The sequence below is a fragment of the Hemiscyllium ocellatum genome, chromosome 11 (assembly GCF_020745735.1).
Source record: "Hemiscyllium ocellatum isolate sHemOce1 chromosome 11, sHemOce1.pat.X.cur, whole genome shotgun sequence".
In the NCBI taxonomy this organism is placed as follows: domain Eukaryota; kingdom Metazoa; phylum Chordata; class Chondrichthyes; order Orectolobiformes; family Hemiscylliidae; genus Hemiscyllium; species Hemiscyllium ocellatum.
In genome coordinates this window covers 13,990,987-14,016,725 of record NC_083411.1, presented here as the reverse complement: position 1 = coordinate 14,016,725, position 25,739 = coordinate 13,990,987, and the positions used below count along the sequence as shown (strand labels likewise).

The 25,739-nt window shown below is 42.9% G+C and overlaps 1 protein-coding gene across 2 annotated transcripts in view; it reads right to left on the bottom strand.

Annotated features, from left to right (window-relative positions):
• The window catches only part of si:zfos-2326c3.2 (mitogen-activated protein kinase kinase kinase kinase 4), a 290,366-nt gene that overhangs the window by 214,024 nt on the left and 50,603 nt on the right, over positions 1 to 25,739 (bottom strand). Inside the window, exon 3 of one of the 2 annotated variants that reach the window (XM_060832025.1) lies at positions 7,487 to 7,543. The exons of the other annotated variant lie outside the window; for it this stretch is intronic. Within the exon in view, the coding sequence (XP_060688008.1) occupies positions 7,487 to 7,543 (57 nt within the window). The remainder of the gene's footprint in view (positions 1 to 7,486; positions 7,544 to 25,739) is intronic. 2 annotated transcript variants of the gene reach the window in all.

Sequence of the window (25,739 nt, the reverse complement as noted above, 5' to 3'; positions counted from 1 at the left end):
GTGGCCTAACCAGGACTCTATAAAGCTGCAGCATAATCTCATGGCTCTTGAACTTCCTGAAGAAGGGCTCATGCCCGAAACGTCAATTCTCCTGCTCCTTGGATGCTGCCTGACCTGCTACACTTTTCCAGCAATACATTTTCAGCACTGATCTCCAGCATCTGCAATCCTCACTTTCTGCTCTTAAACTCAATCCCCAAGCTGATGAAAGTCAACACACCATATACCTTCTTAACAACCCTATAGATATGGACCCAATGATTCCTCTGTTCCTCAGAACTCCCAAGGATCCTGCCTTTAACCCTGTAATCTGCATTCAAATTTGACCTTCCAAAATGAATCACTTCACACTTCTCCAGGTTGAACCCCATCTGCCACTTCTCAGCCCAGCTCTGCATCCTGTCAATGTCCCACTGCAATCTACAACAGCCCTCCACATTATCCACAACTTGTGTCATTGGCAAACTTACTAACCCATCTTTCCACTTCTTCATCCAAGTCATTTATAAGAATCACAAAGAACAGAGGTCCCAGAACAGATTCCTATGGAACACCACTGGTCACTGAGCTCCAGGTTGAATACTTTCCATCTACCACCACTCTCTGTTTTCTATGAGCCAGCCAATTCTGTATCCAGACAGCCAAATTTCACTGTATCTCATGCCTCCTTACTTTCTGAATGAGCAGGCCATTGAGAACATGATCAAATGTGTTGCTAAAATACATGTACACAACATCCGCTATTCTATCTTCATTAATGTGTTTTGTCACATCCTCAAAGAATTCAACAAGGCTTGTGAGGCATAACCTAACCCTCACAAAGCTGGGCTGACTGTCTCTAATCAAGCTATGCTTTTCCAAATAATCATAAATTCTTCCTTTCAGAATCCTCTCGAATAATTTGCCCACCACCGACATAAGACTGACAGGTCTGTAATTCCCAGGATTATTCCTATTCCCTTTCTTGAACAAGGATACAAGGATCATCGCCGAAGGCGCAGTAATCACTTCCTTTACTTTCTGTAGTAACCTTGGGTATATCCTGTCTGGCCCAGGGGACTTATCTATCCTAATGTTTTTCAATATTTCCAGCACATCCTCCTTCTTAACATCAGCCTGTTTGAGCATATCGGCCTGATTCACACTGTCCTCACAAACAACAAGGTCCCTCTCACTAGTGAATACCAAAGAAAAGTATTCATTAAGGACCACCCCTATCTCCTCCGACTCCAGGCACAAGTTCCCTCCACTATCCATAGTCAGCCCTACCCTCGCTATGGCCATCCTCTTGTTCCTCACATAGGTGTAGAATGCCTCGGAGTTTTCCTTAATCTTACCAGCCAAGGCTTATTCATGCCCCCTTCTAGCTCTTCCTCATCCATTCTTAGTTCCTTCCTGGATTGATGATCTTTAAACTGAAAATAGTGCTATGAATGTCCTCATATAGATTGAGCTTGGGCTGGTGGTAATAACAGAGGCCACAGACCACAATTAGACAACAGACCCGAAAACGTAGAGAGAACTGTGCAGCTCATAAGCCAGAACGTGGGCCCTACCAAAACATTGGCACATTCAGGGGCATAAAGCTGCAGTGAATCGGGCATTCTTGTGTAAAAACAAAGCTGAAGGTCAGATAAAGCCAACAAATGCATGTTGGACGAAAATGCAACAAACTGTACATCTTGGCTGGGGTCAATGACAGGTCATCACTCACCACATTTCAGTTTGAACTGAAAGAATGCTGATCTCATCTGCCCACAGTTGAAAGAAAATTAACCACGCGTGATGTGATGCCATGCTCTGCCCCTTCTTGTCAAACTGAATGCACAATATCGACCATTTACATGAAGAGTCAAATAAGAATTCAAACTGTCAGTGAAGGGAGATCTCCAAATGCCTGCTGACATGCTGCTTTCAATCACAGGGACTGTTTCACTCACTGCAGGGGCGCCTGGGGGATTATTTCTTTGCTGGTGATAACATTTACTCTGTCAAATGCAATTAAAATATTGAGAGCAATCCATCACTGAAGACCAAATTCTAACCACTTTCCCATTAACTTAACAGTGAGAGGAAGATGACCCAGATCCTTGCTTCCTGTGAAGGAGAGGAAGGATGCTGTGTGAGAAAAAGGAGCAAGACAACGCAATGTGCATTCAATGAAGAGGAAATGATGTGTCCCCAGCAGGAGCAGCCTGGTGTGGCAGGAAGTCGTATGATTCACTGTTATCTGTCAGCCGTTTCTGAACTGGAGCTAGGCACAAAAAAGGGATTTTCTGAAGCATCAATTTCTGGCTATCATTCTGTCCCTTGTTTTTAATGTATATGCATTCTTTGCAATTCAAAGCAGTTGCTGTGGCCTTTATGGTTCTTGGTTCCTCGGTAGACATTTATAAAGAATACTTCCTGCTGTCCCTTGAGACCTTGCTGCAGATTGAGCCAAACTCCTCTTCATCCCTGAGCTAATCCTAGGATTCAGCCTTCACCAAATCTAAGCAGTGAAATGCCCTGATATGGATAGCTAAAATACTGCTCGAATCTGACAGCAGGAATGAATGTTTATGATCCACCTGGAATTAATGAAGAATGCATTGCCATCACTAAGACACAATGCACTGTGATTGATACTTTTACGGCCCTTTGAGTAACTATAGTTCCACTGTTTGATCGATAGGCCTAGAAATGTTCCAATGACTCAAATGCTAGCTTGCCAATTGCTGGGGCAATTAATAATGATTGATGGCTTCACTGGCCAACTTTAGAAAGTCTTCATCTTTGTGCACAATGATCTCCCAAAGCCCATTTGTGAAATGCAACAACCAAACAAATCATGCCCTTTCCAAATTCACCTTGTCAAACCCATTCAGGATCTGACACACAAAGGTTAACAAGGAATGTGTCACGGTTTACATGGCTGTGCAGCGAATCCATGTGGATACAAACCCAAATACTCTGAATAAGCATTGGTGGCATGGTGACTCAGTGGTTAGCCCTGCTACCTCACAGCGCCAGGGACCTGGGATCGATGACAGCCTCAGGTAACTGTCTGAGTGGAGTTTGCACACTCTCCCCTTGTCTGTAGGGTTTGCTCCAGTTTCCTCCCATAATCCAAAGATATGCAGGCCAGGTGAATTGGCCATGCTAAAGTGCTCAGTGATGTGTAGGTTAGGTGCATTAGCTCGGGGAAATGTTCAGTAAAAGGATAGAGGAATGGATCTGGGTGGTCTGCTCTTCAGAGGATCAGTATGGACTTGTTGGGCCAAATGTCCTGTTTCTACAGTGTAGGGATTCTGCAATGATGTTCGGTTTTAACCTATGAAGATGTCTATTTCATAGATGTAAAATACAATGTACATATAAAAATACAGAAAACAACAGCAGGTGGAGGCCATTCAGCCCTTCACACCTACTGTATCATTCAATATGATTGTGGCTGATCATCCAACTCAATGCTCTATTCCTTCATTTGCTCCATTCCCTTTGATCCCTTTATCCCCAAGAACTATATCTGACTCATTTTTGAAACGATTAATATTTGGTCCCAACCACTTGCATGGCAATATATTCCACAGGCTCACCAATCACTGGATGAAGAGTTTTGTCCTCATCTACATCCTAAATATCCTACTCCATATCCTTCGATTGTGACCCCTTTTTCTGGACTCGCCTGCCATCTGCAGCATCTTTTCTGAATTGACTCTGTCTAGTCTTATTAGAAGTTTACAGGTTTCTATGAGATTCCCCTTCACTCTTCTGAAATCTAGATTAGAGTGGTGCTGGAAAAGCACAGCAGTCAGGCAGCATCCGAGGAGCAGGAAAATTGACGTTTCGGCTCTATTCCTGATGGAGGGCTTTTGCCCGAAACGTCGATTTTCCTGCTCCTCAGATGCTGCCTGACCTGCTGTGCTTTTCCAGCGCCACTCTAATCTAAACTCTGGTTTCCAGCATCTGCAGCCCTTGTTTTTATCTAGTTGATTTTCACTCTTCTGAAGTCCAGTGAATATAGTCCTAAGCGATTGAGTCTCTCTTCATTCATTAGTGCTGCTGGTTTGGTAAATGTATGTTGCATTCTTCTATAGTTGGAACACCTTTTTCTGACATGGGGATCAAGTTGACACACAATAGTCCAGGTGTGGTCTCACAAAGGTCTTGTACAATTTCAGCATGACATCCCTGCTCCTGTACTCCAATCCTCTCACAATGTAGGCCAAATACCATTTGCCTTCCTCACTGTCTGCTGCACCTATGTGCTTACTTTCAACAACTGCTGTACAAGGTCACACATTGCACTGCATTTCCCCTTTTCCCAACCTACTGCCATTCAAACAATAATCTACCTTCTTGTTTTTGTTGAAAATGTGTTGCTGGTTAAAGCACAGCAGGTCAGGCAGCATCCAAGGAACAGGAAATTCGACGTTTCGGGCTGGAGCCCTTCTTGTTTTTGTGGCCATGTTGGGTAACCTCACATTTATCAACTTCAACTGTGATGCATTTGCACTCAACTTGCCCAAAACACACTGAAGCACCTCTGCATCCTCCTCAAAGCTCATCATCCTACCTAGCTTTAACCCCATGTGCTTTAATTTTTTTTGTGCCAATCTCTAATGTGGGACCTTGTTGAAAGCCTTCTGAAAGTCAAAACAAACCATACCCACTGCTTCTACAAGCTATGCAACAAGCTGACATATAACAAGCAGCATATATTGTTTACATGCAATTTATACACCAGAACTATACAGTTAGGCTGAGTGGGAACTGGACCATTGTGGAAAATTACAAGGGGCATGGATAGGGTGGATAGGAAGAAAAACTCCCCTGAATAGAGGGGTCAATAACTGTGGAAGATAGATTTACAATAAAGGCTTAAAGGGAATTTAGGGGAGAATGTTTTCACCCAGAACGTGCTACCCCTTCACCTTTACCCAGCATCCTTTTCTTCTTGACTGTCAAAAACCTCTCAGTATTCAAGGAGGTTAAAAACAATGACTGCAGATGCTGGAAAGCAGATTCTGGATTAGTGGTGCTGGAAGAGCACAGCAGTTCAGGCAGCATCCAAAGTGCAGCGAAATCGACGTTTCGGGCAAAAGCCCTTCATCAGGAATAAAGGCAGTGAACCTGAAGCGTGGAGAGATAAGCTAGAGGAGGGTGGGGGTGGGGAGAAAGTAGCATAGAGTACAATGGGTGAGTGGGGGAGGGGGATGAAGGTGATAGTTCAGGGAGGAGAGGGTGGAGTAGATAGATGGAAAAGGAGATAGGCAGATAGGACAAGTCCGGACAAGTCATGGGGACAGTGCTGAGCTGGAAGTTTGGAACTAGGGTGAGGTGGGGGAAGGGGAAATGAGGAAACTGTTGAAGTCCACATTGATGCCCTGGGGTTGAAGTGTTCTGAGGCGGAAGATGAGGCGTTCTTCCTCCAGGCGTCTGGTGGTGAGGGAGCGGCAGTGAAGGAGGCCCAGGACCTCCATGTCCTCGGCAGAGTGGGAGGGGGAGTTGAAATGTTGGGCCACGGGATGGTGTAGTTGATTGGTGCGGGTGTCCTGGAGATGTTCCCGAAAGCGCTCTGCTAGGAGGCGCCCAGTCTCCCCAGTGTAGAGAAGACCGCATCGGGAGTAACGGATACAATAAATGATATTAGTGGATGTGTATGTAAAACTTTGATGGATGTGGAAGGCTCCTTTAGGGCCTTGGATAGAGGTGAGGGAGGTGGTGTGGGACCCATCCCTTACCATCCTGCAGTCACGTCTCTGCAATAGGTATTAGCTTCTGATTGTGTTTATTTACTTCAATTGGGCTGTCAATTTGTTTACTTTCTCATGAATGCTTAACATATTCAGCTATCTTTAGTTGTTTTTGATTATCTTTGGCTGTTCGTGTATTCCTAGGTTTTATTTTCTCTGTCTCTTCCTAACATTCGCTGATTCTCATTTTCCAAGTTTCTATTTTTTTCCTTACCCTTTTCTCTTACTCTTTGACACATCACATCTTTTCAGATTGGGGAGAAACCGAAAGAAATTTGGATGCGGTAAATCAGAAACAAAAACAGAAATTGCTAGAAAGGCTCATCAGGTCGGGAAGCATCAGTGAAGAGAAATCACTTGACCCAAAACATTAACTCTGGGCTCTCTTCACGGATGCTGCAGACCTACTGAGCCTTGCCAACAACTTCTGTTTTCACATTGAGGTCCTAACTTCCAGGACTGAGTTTCAAACTCTCTCTACTCCCCTAGTTGTACGGTTTGCAAAAACACAGGTTTCAGCACAGTTCAGATGTAAACCATCCCAATGGTACAGCCTGAATTTTTCCCAGTACTGGTGCCAATAGCCTTTAACTTGAACTCACTTCGCCCAAAATAGACTTTGTGCTATGCCTTTGTTTCTTCATTTTTTTATATTGAGTATGCCAATGTTCACCTAGCTCAGGTAATAATCCAGAAATTATAACCTTAGAGGATCTGCTTTTTGATTTAGTATCCAGCTTTTTAGACTCTTTATACAGAACTTCCTTGTTATTTCTATTTAGGTCATTCATACCTACATGAACCATGACCACTGAATCTCCTCTTCCCATTGCAAGTTCTTTTTTCTTTTCCTGGGTAGATATCCCACATTCTAGGCCAGCAACACAGCCATCTGGGCTCTTGCTCTTTGCTACAGAGAATGGTGTCATATCCCCTCGCTATTCTATCCTCTAACTTTACTGCAGCATTCTGGTTGCTGTCCCCACTTGAATGGCTTCTTGTGCTTCAGTATCATGGTTAATAATACATATTATGTGCCAATCAGGCTGAGAGAATGTCAAACCTACTGGACAATTGCAGAGGCCTACACTCTGTCCTCTGGGTTCCCTTACCTGCCTCAATGACAGTCAGACCGTCCTGTTTCTGATTCGCTGACTAAATCAGAAGACCCGGTGGCACAGTGGTTAGCACAGCGCCAGAGATGCGGGTTCAATTCCCACCTCAGGCAACTGTTTGTGTGGAGATTGCACATTCTCCCTGTGTCTGCATGGGTTTCCTCCGGGGACTCCCGTTTCCTCCCACAGTCCAAAATTGTGCAGGTTAGGTGAATTGGCCATGCTAAATTGCCCGTAGTGTTAGGTGAAGTGGTAAATGTAGAGGAATGGGTCTGGGTGGGTTGCTCTTCGGAGGGTTGGTGTGGACTAGTTGGGCCGAAGGGCCTGTTTCCACACTGTAAGTAATTTAATCTAAAACCCCACCCTAAGTGTCTTTTGGTTTTGTATATTTAGGTGATACAAAGGAAATTAAGTGCACCTAAGGTACTTCTCTACATGAGTCTTGCCTCACCCCATGTTAACATGGTGTCCTTTGAGACAGTCTGAAGAAATTAATATTCAAAATAGCAAAATATACAAAATGAATCATTCAGATTTTGCGTACAGAGTGCTAGATTTTGAATGTTTTTTAATATGATCAAAATATATGGAAATCCATGAAGAAATCCACATAACCATAAACTGAAAACTCACTTCAGTAACGTCCATGACCTTAATCGCTGCCAGCTGCCCAGTCTTGACATGACGCCCCTGTAAGAAACACAGCAAACTGTGAGCTGACGGGAAGAAGTCTTGTCAATTTCACTGATACATTGAATGATACAGGTGTTCATATAGTCTCTCAATTAAAAAAAATGTTGAAACTACTGGCATCATGTTCACTAATCAATTACTCTGAAAAGTACAATTCTCCATTAAATATCTTATGATTCAATATCCTAGCTGTTGTAATAACACCATTAAAAAGGACAATATTGCATTGCAGATTCCTACAATACTGAAAAGTTGGCTTAGAGACATTTTATGTTGTGACAAAAAGTGAGTAGAAGGGAATGGATTATTTCTACTCCCTCAATGCTCACAGGCATAATGTGATCTTCAATTGTATGTACTGATGACTCCCAATACCTTGCATAAAGTGACTCAATATTCTCGGAAGGTCCACAAATGATTTTCTCACGCTGCCTTGAATTAAAACCCTTAAATGGGAAATTATTGCCCAATTAAGAGTCTCACCCACCACTGCCAGCATTAACCTGGCAGTAAGCAGAAGGTTCATAATGCACGTAGCACAAGAAATAAATGGGGTTTCCTCAGAGCTGTATTGATAGTGTGCTTGCTAATACAAAATGTGCATTCATTTAATGATATTATTAAGCTAATAGTTACGTTATTAGTAGATGTAATATCATGCAGCAAACGTCTTAGTCAGTTTCCAATCTGGACAGTACATGTAGCAGTAGAAGTTTCCATTAAAGATCTGTGCTCAAACTCTATGTCTGTCATTATCTTCATTTGTTTTAGTCCAGAAAGAGAGAATGCCTGATTGAGAATATCAGGTGCCGGATATCAGGAAGTGGTGATGTTGAGGGAGCACTGGGGCGTACTGAGAGCTACCTGCTTTCCTAATGTTGACATATCTCTCACGTGGCTACCATTATTCATCTCCCAAGGCCCTCCTTGACCAGAGGATTCACAGTACCCACAGTAACCACTGCTAAAAATGCTAACATCTGATTGGCAGGTCAGCCCTCAGGGCCTTGATGATTAGGAAGGATCTGTCAAGTGGCATGAAATGTGTGTCTGAAAACAACGGACACAGGGATCTTCCCAGCTCTCAGGTTAGTGGGCAAGAGTCCTGTTTCCACAAGGTTACGCCCATGTTTTGTATAATACAATTTCCTGGAGGACTCACCCTGCTTTTATCAGGAGTCTCATGGTGGAATCTTGTTGAGGCTTTGAGGGTCTCGACCTGCACAGTCCATGAGGGATCTGCTCACCCTCTACCAAGGAGGTCTCATTAAACTGCATGCCAATCAGGGATTGGTTAAGGCGACCTCTCATATCAAAACCCGAGGGGGCAGAATGCCCACCCTGCGAGAGCTACAGGTTGGTTCGAGCTGACAGCTCTCAAGCTCAGGGGTGCCATCTGTGGCTGTTCATGGAAGGGCACTCCCACAGTCCCAGGATCACAGAGGACCCAGGACAAGGTTAAGCATTTTTTGAAGATGGGGATGAGGTCATGGTAGGAGATGAAGGAAGGGGTTTTGGTATGATTCTAGGGTTGGGACTTCCTGAGAGGGGAGGAGGGCAAGAATGTCAGAAGCAGTGACAGAAGTTGACTTTCATTGCCCTCCACCCACAACACCCCATGACCACATCGCAAATGTATCATTTGATTCTGTGAAGTCCTGCCCAAAACCTCACATCCCACTCAATCCAGGTCATTAGCCCTCACAGTGGTGTCAGCGTAATTTATTGGATTAGACACATGAAACAACTGTTTCGCAGATATGACACGGACTCATTACACCCAGCCCAAACTCCATCCCTTTCCCGGTTGTTCAGTCAGGCTGAAACAGACAGTGCACAGTTTCAAAACTCTATTTTATCTATAACTGAGTTCCAGCCCCTTATCGTATTTATTTTCAAATCTCCTTAATCTACCTCACCTTGTTCATTCCACAGCCTCCTTGTTGCTGAAATCCTGATTAGTTTCATTCATGTTGCTCTTGTTGGCTCTCCATTTAACCCTTCACGACAGATATGCCAGACAATATACCTTTGCATAATCATGGAAAATGGGGAACATGCCATGGGAACCCACACTGGTGTTTTATCATCATTAACGTAACTTCAGCAGCATTTCTAATCACAGCTAGAACCTTCACCACTTCCCTTCACCACAGCTGACTGCTCCCTCACAGCTTTGCCATGCTTCATTCTCACACAGTGAAATGAAGAAGCTGACACCAACCTTAATCTCAGTAGGCATTTGCTAAAACTGCCTTTTTGTGGAACTGAAGAAACCAATGTGCCAAAGGCAGGAATGTCTAGTTAAGTTCATGATTGTCAGACACCCAGATTACTCTGCCTTTTGAGCTGTCATCGGGCAAGGAAAGTCCCATCCCCTTCAAAAAACTCAAGACTGTTTATGGGAACGAGCCCAAAAACATTATCAAGAGGTAATAATATCAGAGAACATGATGATACAGAAACAAAATGTGAACTGGATTAAGCCATGCAGCCCCCTTCGAGCCATTCACTAATATCAAGGCTGACAGAATCATGGCCTGAACTCCACTTTTCTGTCTGCCTCACGTAACTTTGGTTGCCTTCTCAATTAAAAATCTGTCTAACTTATCCTCACTTATAATTAATGCTGCAGCTTCGACATAATTTCAAATGCTAATAATCTGTAAGACCACAAGAAATAAGAACAGGAGTTTTGGCCCCTCAAGCCTGCTCTACCATTCGATATGATCATAGCTGATCCAAGGCCGCTTATATCCACTTTCCTGCCCTTTTCCTGAACTCCTCATTCCCTGACTGATCAAGAACCCATTTCAGCCTCAAATATACACAAGGACTCTGCCCCCACAGTTTTCTGTGGCAAGGAGTTCCCAAGACATACAACCCACTGAGAGAGGAAATTTCTCCTCATCTCAGTCTTAAATTGGTGTCCCTTTATTCTGAGACTATGCCTCTGATCCTAGACTCGCTCTTAATGGGAAGAATACTTTGATCGAAGAAACCATAAGACCATAAGACATAGGAGTAGGCCATTCAGCCCATTGAGCTTATTTCACCATTTAGTGAGATCATGGTTGATCTGATAATCCTCAGCTCCATTTTCCTATATTATTCTCACAACTTTGAAATCATTTAATGATTAAAAATCTATTTATCTCAAACCTTAAATTCACTTAATGACCCAGTCTCTATAGCTGTCTCTGGTAAGGAATTCCACAAAGTGTGAACCTGGAGAGAAGAAACTGCTACCAATGTCTTAAATGGATGAACCCTTCTGAGATTCTGAGATTTTGATCTCTGGTCCGAGATTCTACCACAATGGAAAAGCTCATTTCCATATTTAGCCTGAGAATCTTGCACATTTGAATACAATCTCTTACAAACCTGGGGACCAATTCAGACTGCCACATGACCTTTGAAACTGGGAGGACAATCTTATCAGTTAAATCCCTTCTGTACCAGTTCTCTACCTTGCAATGTGGTCTCTTTAAATGAGAACTCAATCAACTCCAAGCTTTCTATGTTCTCTTTTCAGTTATTTCCTCCTTATATCTTTAGAGAGAGAAGGGCCCCAAGATGCTTATTTGTTTATTCATGGGATGTGGGCTGGGCCAGGATTTACTGTCCATCCTTATTGCTCTGTGGGCAGTTAAGAGTTGGAGATTTGGTGTTAGGCCAGCCCAGGTAAGGCCAGCCCAGGTTAGGCAAGCAGATTTCCCTCCCTTTACTAAGGACATTAGTAAATCAAATTGTTTTTTACAATTGACAGCAATCGCTTTAGATAGAAATCAAATTTCACCATTTGCAGTAATGGGTTTCAAACCCCAGAACATGAACAATGAATTACCACTGACACCACCTTGCAGTCATACCTGACTGCCTCGGCACATCTCTATATCCCTGCACCTCAGTCAGACTGTTGTAATTCTGCATCGGCTTGAAGTCACCGACAGTGGCAAATGCAGATATGAAGAAGGAAGACCGTGCTCACAAGAGTCCTTCCAGAGTTGAAACAGGTAGACATACATGCATTGTGAATATACCTTTATTACAGTGCCAGCATGAAAATTAATCTTCCTGTAGAGTAGGGATTTGAAGATTAAGACCATAAGACCATAAGACATAGGAGTGAAAGTAAGGCCATTCGGCCCATTAAGTCCACTCTGCCATTCAATCATGGCTGATGGACATTTCAACTCCACTTACCCGCATCTCTCCGTAGTCCTTAATTCCTTGCAACATCAAGAATTTATCAATCTAAACGCACAGCTTCGAAGCTGCTAGAGGAAAAGCAGCGAATACACCGCCCCTGGGTGATTGAGGGATTGAGGGATTGGTGAAGGAGATCTTCACCAATGTCATCATTGTCAATTGTCTGGCAAGAGCTGCAACTCAAGCAGGACTTTAAGTGATGGCCTTAAGGTACTAATTTCACACTGTTTTATAGAGCTAACCGCTTGGAATTTTACAAACAGAATTTGATTTCCTTGTTCTCTATCAACGAAAGAAAATTACTTCTATCTTTTCATTATTTGTTTAGAACATAAGAAATAGGAGCAGGAGTAGGCCATCTGGCCCCTCGAGCCTGCTCCACCATTCAATAAGATCATGGCTGATCTTTCCATTTACTCAACTCCACTTACCCACCTGCTAACTATAATTCCTTTACTGTTCAAAAATCTATTTTTGCCTTAACAACATTCACTGGTCAGGGAATGCCACAGATTCACAAACCTTTGGATGAAGAAATTCCTCCTCAACTCAGTCCTCAATCTGCTCTCTTTTATTTTGTGGCTGTGCTCCTTAGTTCTAAACTCACCCATCAGTAGAAACAACCTCCCTGCTTCTATCTTATTTATTCCCTTCAGAATTTTATATGTTTCTACAGGAACCACCTTCCTCACTCACCACCCCCATCCCCCTCCCCCCACCATTCTTCTAAATTCCAATGAGTATAATCCCAGTCTACTCAGTCTCTCCTCACAAGGCAACTCTCTTGACTCTGGAATCAGCCAAGTGAACCTCCTCTGCACCCCTTAAGTAAGGAGGCTAAAACTAGACACAGCACCCCAGGTGTGGCCTCACTAACACTCTATAAATGTAGCAACATAACCTCCCTATTTTTCAACTCCAACCCTCTAGCAAATGAAGGAAATAATTCCATTTGCATTCTTAATTACCGGCAGCACCCGCAAACCAATTTTTTGTGACTCATGCCCAGGCTAGGTCATCAGTTATTACTCATCCTTAATAAAGAGCTGAAAATGTGTTGCTGAAAAAGCACAGCAGGTCTGGCAGCATCCAGGGAACAGGAAATTCGACGTTTTGGGCATAAGCTCTTCATCAGCATCTGCACACCTCACTTTCTCCATCCTTAATTAAGAGTCAACCATATTGCTGTGGATCTGAAGTCACACTTAGACCGGGTGAGGATGGCAAGATTTCTTTCTCTGAAGAACATTAGTGAAGTAGATGGGCTTTAATAAGAATTGCCAGTGGTTACATGGTTGCCAGTAAGCCAGATTTATAGTCTAGAAATTTGTTGAATTTAAAAAAAAGCTTAAAACATCCATATCCCCGAAACATGGACTTGGATTTTTGCATTAGTGACTCATTGACATTACCAGCTTGCCAACACCTCCCATTCACTTTAGAAGGTGAAATGAATATATAAGGCAGTATTTTACATTATGCTTCACACTATCTGTAAATGAGGTAAACCTGTTAGGATCTAACTGTGCAGTTTTGCCATTATTTAAAGATGTTTATTCCTAAAATTTTCACCCTTTCTCCCAAAACAAGAGTGAAGCACATTTCAATTAATACAAGTACATTGATAAATATGATGCATCCACACTGAAATGTTACTGTGTATCTCTAAGGAATCTCGATTTATTCAGGCCAACCGACAGCATGAAGCTTGATATCTAAAATTGGGGAGAAGGGTTAATTTTTGGAAATCTATTGGAAATCTCAGATTACTTTCCTGTTGTTAACCTTCTCAAGGGGTGATAGGGATGGGTGATTGACACAGCCTTGCTCAACAATGTCTAAATCGTGTGAATGAGCAAAAATAAAGTATCCATATTCTGCCATTGCTGAATTTAAAAATGGATTCAGGGTATTATATCCAATTCTGGGCAGAACATTTTAAGAAGACACTTAAAGACATTCATCTGGAGAACGTACCTGGAATGCAAGCTTTAGTTATTGAAGAATGGGACCTTTGCTCTGCACAGCCTTTTCAAAACCTCCAGACCAATAAAGCCAAAATTGGAAACAGGCCCTTTGGCCCAACAAGTCCACACCGACTTCCCAAAGAGCAATCCAACCAGACCCACCTCACATTTACCCCTGACTAATGCACCTAACACTATGGGCAATTTAGCATGGCCAATTCACCTGAGCTGCACATCATTGGATTGTGGGAGGAAGCCAGAGCACCCGGAGGAAACCCAGGCAGACACAGGGAGAATGTGAAAACTCTACACAGACAGTCGCCCAAGGCAGGAATCAAACCCAGGTCCCTGGTGCTGTGAGGCAGCAGTGCGAACCACTGAGCCACCATGCCGCCCATTGGGCAACCCAAGTAAATCTGATATAGATTGAGTTTTGAGCTCAGGTATCCCATAGCAGAAGATTGCATTTAAGGGATCATTGTATAATTACAATAGTTCAATTCCTTTGGTGGAATCCAGCTGGAAAGGTCTGAGCTGAAGTTGCCCACCTTAGGCTCTTTCCTGGACAGCATTGATTTTGCTTTGGCAGACCGCTTACTGTATTAGCAGATTGCTGGTACAGTTTCCCAGGAGGCATCCAAAGATGAAGACGCTTACAGTTCTGCTCAGTGCAGTTGCTTTTAAATAATTAGGCTCCTCAATGATTGGTAAGTTAGCTTGGGAAGACGACATTGCAATTTGACTGCCTGTGCCACCACTCGATTTGGAAAATTCCTGAAGTTTCCCTGCTCCGTCAAGGACAGAGTCTGAAGACATCTAAGAAGAAAAAGTGGTGCCTTGATTCTTCAACAGGGACCTGAGAATGTGGCTGGTCCGAAGACCTTTTCCCACAAAGTCGAGATGCAAGTCTTGCCTCACACTGTTGAATGACAGTATTAACTGATAAAATATGAATACAACGGCAGGGGAGCATATATCTTAAACAAAAACAGAAATTACTGGCGAAACTCAGCAGATATTGGAGCTCTTGTGGGAAGAAAGTAGAATAAATGTTTCAAGTCCAGAGGCTGTTTCAGAGTAATTGTATTACCATGGTGACTTAAACAACTGTTTTTCCAATCGCGGATATTGTTCTTCACTGCTGAACAAAAATGCCATTTTCAAGAAAAATTTGCGGTCAAGTATACGCTATCAAAAAAAGAGTAGAAATGTAAAGAAAAACACAAAAACAAAGATGCATTTTTAACCAGATTTAACCTGGAGGACAGTCCACGTTGAATATATGGAAGAACACTGTATCTGGTTTTAGACTCGAGCTTGCACAATGCACCAGCAAGTTGTCCTTTTCTTTTGTTTGGCTTGCACATATTTAATCGGAATATTATGTGTCTGTAATCCAAACTTTGTGCTCACCAATTTGGACTGAGCAGTCTCTGAGTGATAAATGATTAAATAAAGAGCTAAGTTATCCCTCCAGTCCTTTTAGGTGCCTCCCAGAGGTGATCATGCCATCTTAAGGCTGCACGTGCAGATAATCTCAATTCCTGGATTGGACCTTGAACAAGAAGATTGCATATCTTTCTCATGGTGCTCCACCCTCCCATTCTGCACTTGACTCCTGTGAGCTAATGCGTTGAAGACATTGCAGATGTCCCATGATTCCCACTAAATTTCCACTGGTTGTAAAAATGCCTGTGAACTGTTTCATTAAAAGCTTCAGTTAGCTTCCTGAAGCTGCCAGGTGAGTGCACAGCACAGAAGCAGCTTCCAGGATAATCAGGAGGAGGTGAGAATGTGTCAGCATTTCTGGCCGGCATCACGTATTACCTAATTTTCCCGGTTCCTTCCTGCCATCACTGCCTCATCACCTTCAAAGCTGTCTTCAAGGACTTCATACATTCCCACCTGTTGACTCTGGGCAAATACATTGCAGTAAAACAGAGGGTGAAAAAAACGTTTCATGTGTATCATATGTGACAGCTGCTGACCGCATGTTCCAATTGTAGTATAAATTCTTCATGTGAATCTGTCAATAAGATCTTCAGGTGAAGTGATGTAAAATCACAGGAAACTGGGTAATGCTTCTCTCTTGAAACTCATGGGAAGACCAGTCATAGAGATGTACAGCACGGAAACAGACCCTTTGGTCTAACTCATCCATGCTGACCAGATTTCCTAAATTAATCTAGTCCCATTTGCCAACATCCCTCTAAACCCTTCCTATTCATGCATCCATCCACCACTGTACAATGTAATTAGATTAGATTACCAACAGTGGGAAAACAGGCTCAACAAATCCACACTGACCCTCCGAAGAGTAACCCACCCAGAACCATTTCCCTCCAAATGATGCACTTAACACGATGGGCAATTTAGCATGACCAATTCATCTGATCTGCACATCTTTGGACTGCGGGAGGAAACCCACACAGACACAGGAAGAATGTGCAAACTCCACCCATAGTCACCCAAGCCTGGAATTGAACCCGGGTTCCTGGCCCTGTGAGGCAGCAGTGCTAACCACTAAGCCACCGTGCTGCCCCAAAATTATTGGAGAAACTCAGCAGGTCTGACGGCATCAGTGGAGAGAACGGAGAGTAATTGTACTCGCCTTCACCATTTTTTCTGGTACTTAATTGCAAACACGCACCACCCTCTCTCTGAAAAATTTGCTCCTTAGATCCCTTTAAATGTTTCCCCTTTCTCCTTAAGCCTGTGCCTTCTAGTTTTGGACTCACTAGTCCTGCACAGTGTTAACATTTACCAAATTGAACAGAAGGTCTGTTTTGTCAACCAATGTGGTTTCTGGCTAAGACAACACAGCCAGGAGATATGGTCTGTGTGTTTTCTATGTGTAGCCCTTGTAACACATATCATGAAGACTAGGTTCTTATTGAGACAGATGTCTTTAAATTTGTTAACAACATTAATTACCTACTCTATAAGACCTCAGATTTCCTCATGGTCTGGATTTAGTGCTTACTGACTGCAGTGAGAAAATTGAAGCATTGCCCTTGACATTCTGTGGTGGTACTACCAGTGAGTATCCCTCTATCAACATCCATTGACCAAAAACTGTACTGAACCAGCCATGGAAAAACTGTGGTGACAAGACCAGGTCTGAGGCTTAGGAATATTCAATAAGTAACTCAACTCCTAATGCCTAAAATGCCACCTTCTATAAAGCAAAATTCAGCAGGGTGATGGAATATGCTCCACTTAGAGTCATAGAGATGTACAGCATGGAAACACACCCTTTGGTCCAAACCGTCCATGCCAATCAGATATCCCAACCCAATCTAGTCCCACCTGCCAGCATCTGGCCCATATTCCTCCAAACCCTTCCTATTCATATACCCATCCAAATGTCTCTTAAATGTTGCAATTGTACCAGCCTCCACCATATCCTCTGGCAGCTCATTCCATATACGTACCACCCTCTGTGTGAAAATGTTGCCCCTTAGATCTCTTTTATATCTTTCCCCTCTCACCCGAAACCTATGCCTTCTTATTCTGGACTCCCCCTCCCCAGGGAAAAGACCTTGTCACTTTATCCTATCCGTGCCCTTCATGATTTTATAAATTGCCTGGTTAAGTTAATTTCCAACAACACGCAATGAGCTCAACACCATGTCGGACAAAGCAACTCACTGATATGGCACTCCAGTCATCACCTTCACTATTCAGTCTGACCAACAACAACATTCTGGTAGAAGAGGGTACCATCCATAAGATATTTGGAAATGCCGGTGTTGGACTGGGGTGTACAACATTAAAAATCACACAACACCAGGTTACAGTCCAACAGGTTTAATTGGAAGCACACTAGCTTTCGGAGCGACGCTCCTTCATCAGGTGGTAGCACTGTAGCAACATACCAAGCTCTTTTGACAGCACTTTTCAAGACATTCACTGGAATCACCACAACCTTCATACTCCCCTCCAAGCCATAGACCAGTCTGACTGGGTCACTCTTCCTTCAATATCACTGGGTCAATACCCTGGAAGTCAGTTTCAAACAGCACTGTGGATGTACCTACACCTCAAGGACTGCAGCTGTTCAAGAAGGCAACTCATATTCTCCAGAGCAATCAGGGATGGATAATATAGAATAGACTCATAGAATCCCTACACTGTGGAAATTGGCCATTCAACCCAACAGGTCTACACTGACCCTCCGAAGAGTAACCCACCCAGACCCATTCCCCTACCCTATTATTCTACATTTCCCATGAACGATGCAACTAAACTACACATCCCTGAACACCACGCGCAATTCACCGAACCTCCACATCTTTGCCCTGTGGGAAGAACCCGGAGCACAACCATGCAGACATGGGGAGAATGTGCAAATTCCACACAGGCAGTTGCCTGAGGTTGGAATCAAACCTGGCTCCTTGGTGCTGCGAGACAGCAGTGTAACCACTTCGCCACCATGCCGCCCATATATACTGGCCTAGCCAGCAAACAAAGGAAAGAAATGGTCAGTTCTAGCAACATAATTCAAATGATTACCAAAGCCTTTTGTCTTTTCCAATGAAGAATTCACTTTCTTAGAATCCCAAATAAGTCTCCCCACTGTCCCCTTCTTGAGACATTCACCAGGCTACTCATCACTAAATCTCTTAATTCAGCCAGAAAGACAGCTATTAAGCCTTCTTAACAAACTCTGACTAGGTTCCTGCTGAAAGTGCACTATAGTGAGATGGTCTTGGTTTCATTGCTCTATCCTCCCACCTTATGATTCTAGTGTCACGAATTATGCAAAATATGAAGTAAACCCTGTTGAAGAAACTTAGGGCTCGTATTTCAGAACATAAAGTTGACTTAATGTGATGACTTATGTTCCTGCTACTTAACCTTGAAAACCCAGATAGGAAACAATTGAAATTGGGATTGTCACTCCTACAGGTAGTAGGTAATTGTTGGTTTTGTTTTCTTTTATACTTTTCCTTTTATTTTTCTGTTGTATCATTGTTTTCTTTGCTCTGTCCTCAGTTTTTTTCCCCTCCCTTTATTTATCTTTTCATCTCTAACTTGACTTTAAGTTGTCCCATTTCCTTCTTTGTCATTTGTTTTGTTATTTTAAGTTTAATTTTTGCTGCTCATGGAGGTAAGTGTTGGTCCAGTCAGCGATGCCAACACCCCATGAATGAATTGAAAAGAAACCTATTGTGCTTACACAAAATAAAACCCAAAATGGATGCTGGAGATCTGAAATGAAAACAGAGAAGTTCTGGAAATGCTCAACAGGTTTGGTAGCATCTGTGCACAATAAAATAGCTGAAATTGGTTGGTGACCTTCCATTGAAAAAATCCAGCTTCTTGCTCTTGTCATTTACAGATACCCCATTGCCCATGATATCCCATTATCAGCTCACACTTCCAACTACTCACAGCAGGAGATTAATTGCATCCGAAAGATAAGGAACTCGCCATGAGATGTCTCACTCCAGCAAATGCCGAGGCCATACTTCACTCCAGAAGATGCAACTGATCTATGAGACTGCCTTGGAGCAACCGACAGAAGACCAATAAAACGCAACCAAATTCAAATACCAACATTCCATTGAAGAGCTGCCAACTCTGTGGCAGCAAAAGTCAGACTTTTTTTAAAATAAATACTTTTGTCAAGGGAATCTAGTTTCGGAGGTTATAACTTGCAGCCTTCCGAAAGTGAAAATTGCTAAGCTTCTATCGAATGCATGACAATGCTCTTACTCTTCCATGTTTACTGCTCCAGTGATAACTTTGCAAACCAGAGGACCCTTCTTAGCAAGTCCTTGGGTTCTCTTTATCTCTAATTGGATGCATATAGATTTGTACATTTATTATATTTCAACCATGCCACAACTTTATTTATATTAAACTGTTCTGCATTTGAGCTGCATTTTCTCTTCAGAAGCATTATCCTGCATGACACCCTACTCTAGGGTGGCAACAGTCAAAGGGCAGGCAAAGACTTAGTGGCATTAACAATGGACTGTTAATCCAGCGATCCAAGTAATGTTCTGGAGCCAGGTTTTAATCCTGCCAGGGCCGGTGGTAGAATTTAAATTCAATAAAACTCTGGTATTAAGAATCTAATGATGACCACGACTACATTGTCAATTGCCTTTTAGGGTGAGAAATTGCCATCCTAACCTAGTCTGGCCTACATGTGACTCCTGACCAACAGCAATGTAATTGATTCTGAACTGCCTGATGGAGAATAAATGGCAGCCGAGCCAGCAAAGCCTTCATCATGTAAATGAAGAATTAAAAAAAACTAATTTCTATAAGAGGTCTGGGTTTGAATAGGATTAATGCAACATCTTATTCAGAAACAACAGGGAAGCCAGGTTGAATTTAACACTCAGATTGTGAGATTGGGCAAGTTGTGAAACATATAAAAATATAAGCCTTACTCACCAAATTCTGAATTTATAGGAGACAAGGTGAAGGGGGAAACCTATCTATATCAAGGAAATAGCTTTACCATTTAAACATTAAAACACAGCTGCTGACCTCAAACCTCCTCCCGGTCTGTCAAGTTCATAAGTTTACTTTCTTCCATGTTCAGTACTGAACTACTGCTCCTTACCTTCCAGGAACTCCATCAGATTGCCCGCCATTTCATCCATTGATCAAACCACATTCCTACAACATTCAGACTACACCTATTCCCATGATCAGACCACCCCAACCCTGATCTGCAATCCATCCCTTATACACCAGCACCCCGTCTTCTGTTCGTAGGTTTAAAACACTCAACTGTTGATTGGCAATCCATTTCCCTTCCACCTCTGCTACAAAACATCCTGGAATCCAAGACTTGCCTATTAATCAGACTGACTCTGAATGGGCAGTCTGCTGTGGTTAAACAAAACAACATACATAGTGATGTTAAAATTGTGGGTCACCCAGAATCTCTGGCCAAAACCCTATCCTATTATGTGCTCGCAAAACGTGGCTTAACCAACATCATGGCTATCTTTTCAAGAAAAGGAGACAGGTTTACAACAGTTCCTCCAACCCAACAAGTGTTTCCATTTCATTTCAGCATCTTGCAGTGGAGGTTTGTCCTCACATGTCCTTCCGCCGACAGTGACCACCTCTGATAGTTCAGTCATACAACTAGTTATGTCAACACAAAATATGTTTTGGTTTTGTATGAATGCCAGCTATGCAGTCCAACGGTATGGTAAGGTTTGAACTGCAGTATAACTTGGGTCTGACTGTTCGCTCTGTTCTGAACTGGGTTTATTAACCCTCCAGGACTGTCTATTACTGTCATTAAAGACAAACGTGCAGGATTCTGCTACAAAAGCAACAAATCATAGCTCCAGTAAAAAGAATTGTGATATTTAATTGGATTGGAAGGATGCTAGTTGGACTGGAGGCCTGTCACTAGTGGAGTGCCTCAGGGGTCGGTGCTGGGCCCATTGCCGTTTGTTATCTATATCAATGATTCGGATGAGAATGTACAAGGCATGATCAGTAAGTTTTCAGATCACGCTAAAATAGGTGGTATTGTGGACAGTGAGGAAGGTTATCAGAAATTGCAGCACGACCATGATCAGCTGGGGAAGTGGGTTGAGAAATGGCAAATTAAGTTTAATATAAATAAATGTGAGGTCTTGCATTTTGGAAAGTCAAATCAGGGTGAGGTTTTATGGTGAATGGTAGGGCCTTAAGGAATGTACTGGAACAGAGGGACCTTGCAGTTCAGGTGCACGGTTCTTTTAAAGTTGAGTCACAGGTAGACAGGGCAGTGAAGGCGGCTTTTGGTACACTGGCCTTCATCAGTCAGGACACTGAGTATAGAAGTTGGGAACCTTTGTTGCAGTTGTACAGAACATTGGTGAGGCCACATGTGGAGTATTGTGTTCAGTTTTGGTCACCTTGCTATAGGAAGGATGTTATTAAACTGTAAAGAATTTTACAAAGATGTTTCAGGACTCAATAGTTTGAGTTATTGGGAGAGGTTGGACAAGTCATGGCATTTTTCTTTAGAGCGTAGGAGACTGACCAGGGATTTATAAGTGTATTAGATCATGACAGGCATGGGTAGGGTGAATGCTTTCAGACTTTTTCCCAGGGTTGGTGAATTGAGGACTAGAGAGCATCAGTTTAAGGTTAGAGGGGAAAGAATAAAAGGGAATCTGAGGGGCACCTTTTTACTCAGAGGATGGTACGTGTATGGAATGAGCTGCCAGTGCAAGTGGTTGAGATGGGTACATTAACAAAAGTTAATGTACTTGACAAATACATGCACAGGAAAGGTTTAGAAGGAAAGGGGCTGAGTGACGGGAAATGTTTGTTATCTATATCAATGATTTGGATGAGAATGTACAAGACATGATTAGTAAGTTTGCAGATGACACTAAAATGGTATCATGGTTAGTGAGGAAGGTTATCAGAAATTGCAGCAGGACCTTGATCAGCTGGGGAAGTGAGTCGAGAAATGGCAAATTAAGTTTACTACAGATAAGTGTGAGGTCTTGCATTTTGGAAAGTCACATCAAGGAAGGAGTTTCATAGAACATAGAAACGTACAGCACAGAACAGGCCCTTTGGCCCATATTGTGGTGCTGAGGATTAATCCTAATGTAAAATATAATAACTTAACCTACACACCCCTCAATTCACTGCTATCCATGTGCATTTCCAGCAGTCGCTTAAATGTCCCGAATGACTCTGCTTCCACCACCACAGCTGGCAACAAATTCCATGCATTCACAACTCTCTGCGTAAAGCACCTACCTCTGACATCTCCTCTATACCTTTCTCCTAATATCTTAAAACTATGACCCCTCGTGCCAGTCAATCCTGCCCTGGGGAAAAGTCTCTGGCTATTGACTCTATCTAATCCTCCCACTATCTTGTATACCTCGATCAGGTCACCTCCCTTCTTCCTTCTCTCCAGAGAGAAAAGTCTGAGCTTAGTCAACCTTTCTTCATAAGACAAACCTTCTAGTCCAGGCAGCGTCCTGGTAAACCTTCTTTGCACGATCTCTAAAGCCTCTGCATCTTTCTGATAGTATGGCGACCAGAACTGGACACAATATTCCAAATTGTCTCACCAAGGACTTGTAGAGCTGTAGCAAAACCTCACGGCTCTTAAGCTCGATTCCCCTGTTAATGAAAGCCAAAACAACATATGTTTTCTTAACAATCCCATCCACTTGGTGGCAACTATGAGGGATCTATGTACTTGAACACCAAGATCCCTCTGTACCCCATACTGCCAAGAATCCTGTGCTTAATCCTATATTCAGCATTCGAGTTCAACCTTCCAAAATGCATCACTTCGCATTTATCCAGATTGAACTCCATTTGCCATTTCTCAGCCCAGCTCTGCAGCCTGTCTATGTTGCACTGTAGCCTGCAATAGCCCTCAATACTATCAACGGCACCTCCAACCTTTGTGTCATCTGCACATTCACTAATGCACCCCTCAAGCTCCTCATCCAAGTCATTTATAAAAACTACAAAGAGCAGAGGCCCAAGAACACAGCCCTGCAGGACCCCACTCAACACCCCACTCTAGGCAGAATATTTTCCATCTACAACCACTCTCTGCCTCTGTCAGCCAAACAATTCTGAATTTATGGTGCATGGTAGGGCTGTAAGCAGTATAGTGGAACAGAGGGATGGACATGCAAGGTTTGTGAAGGTTTGTAGCTCAGGTTGAGATTTAGGGTATAGGTTTGCTCGCTGAGCTGTAGGTTTGATATCCAGACGTTTCATTACCTGGCTAGGTAACATCATCAGTGGCGACCTCCAAGTGAAGCAAAGCTATTGTCTCCTGCTTTCTATTTATATCTTTCTCCTGGATGGGGTTCCTGGGGTTTGTGGTGATGTCATTTCCTGTTTGTTTTCTGAGGGGGTTGATAGATGGCATCTAGATCTATGTGTTTGTTTATGGCGTTGTGGTTGGAGTGCCAGGCCTCTAGGAATTCTCTGGCATGCCTTTGCTTTGCCTGTCCCAGGATAGATGTGCTGTCCCAGTCGAAATGGTGGCTTTTTTAATCCGTGTGTAGGGCTACGAGGGAGAGGGGGTCGGGTCTTTTTGTGGCTAGCTGGTGTTTGTGTATCCTGGTAGCTAACTTTCTTCCTGTTCCTCCTAAGTAGTGTTTGTGGCAGTCCTCACATGGGATTTTGTAGATGACATTGGTTTTGTCCATGGGATGTACTGGGTCTTTTAAGTTTGTTAGTTTTTATTTGAGCGTGTTGGTGGGTTTGTGTGCTACTAGGATTCTGAGGGGTCTTAGTAGTCTGGCTGTCATTTCTGAAACTTCTTTGATATATGGTAAAGTGGTTAAGGTTTCTGGCTGTGTTTGATCTGCTTGTTGTGGTTTGTTCTTGAAGAATCTGCACACTGTATTATTTGAGTATCCGTTCTTCTTGAATACGTTGTATAGGTGGTTCTCCTCTGTTTTGCGTAGTTCGTCTGTGCTGCGGTGTGTGGTGCCTCATTGGAATAGTGTTCTGATACAGCTTCATTTGTGTGTGTTGGGATGGTTGCTGGTGTAGTTAAGTATTTGGTCAGTGTTTGTTGGTCTTCTGTATACACAGGTTGGTAGTTCTCCGTTGTCCTTTCTTTCGACTGTGACGTCCAGAAATGCAAGTTTGTTGTCGGTTTCTTCCTCCTTGACGAACTTGATGCCTGTGAGAGCGTTGTTGATGATGTTAAATGTCTCTTCTATCTTGTTTTGTTTTGTGATGACAAATGTGTCATCTACGTAGCGGACCCAGATTTTTGGTTTGATGATTGGTAGGGCTGTTTGTTCTAGTCTTTGCATTACCACTTCTGCTATGAATCCTGATAGTGGAGATGCCATGGGTGTGCCGTTGGTTTGTTTGTAGACTATGTTGTTGAAAGTGAAGTGGGTGGTGAGGCACAGGTCCACTAGCTTCATGATGTTTTCGTTGGTAATGTGATTGATGGTGTTGGTGTGGGACAGGCTAAGCAAAGACATGCCAGAGAATTCTTAGAGGCCTGGCACTCCAACCACAATGCCATAAACAAGCACATAGATCTAGATGCCATCTATCAACCCCTCAGAAAACAAACAGGAAATGACATCACCACAAACCCCAGGGATCCCATCCAGGAGAAAGATATAAATAGAAAGCAGGAGACAACAGCTTCACTTCATTTGGAGGTCACCCACTGATGATGTTACCTAGCCAGGTAATGAAAGGTCTGGATATCAAACCTACAGCTCAGCGAGCAAACCTACACCCTAAAGAGATGGACATTTTGGTTGGTATGGAGCAGTTTAGGCCAAAGGACCTGTCTCAATGCTATAGTTCTCCATGACTCTATAAGTATTTGTATCACTGCATGAAACCCAACTGGAGAGACTTCAGGAGCAACTGCTGTTCCTTCTTCAGTTTCACCTACTTGTTAAAATATTTCAGTGTACACACACACCTTATCCTGATTACTCCTTCAAAATGTAAGAACAGAAGACACAGGAGTAGATCCTCAACTCCACTTTGCTGCCTTACCTCTCAACCACTTGATTCCCCTAATGATTAATCGCAGAATTAAATATATTTCACAACACAGCCTCCAGGAGCCCTCTGTAGTAAAGAATTCTCCAGATTCACTGGCTTCAGAGAAAAAAAGATCCTCATCATCACAATCTTAATTTGGTGAGCACTTACTCTGAGATGTGCCCTGTATCCAATTGTAATGAGGAGATTCTGATTATAATGTGGTGCTTGACTATTTATTATACCAGCTCTTTTTCTAATAGTTTTTTTTGAGATAAATTAAAGAAACGTAATTTATTGGATTTCATTTTAGGCTTTCAATACCTCTCATCTGAAAAGATTAACAAGAGGTGCTGGAATCTGACTGAACAGCAAAATATTTTTCAAGGGTCCAACTTTGCCAGGCATGTCTGAGAGGCCCAGTTGGAGGTCTAGTGCAAACAGCAGGAAGAGCATCTTCAAAACCATGTGGCTCATCCACCTGCCTCATAAGACACCACTTGGTGCAGAGTGTTTGGATCCAGCAC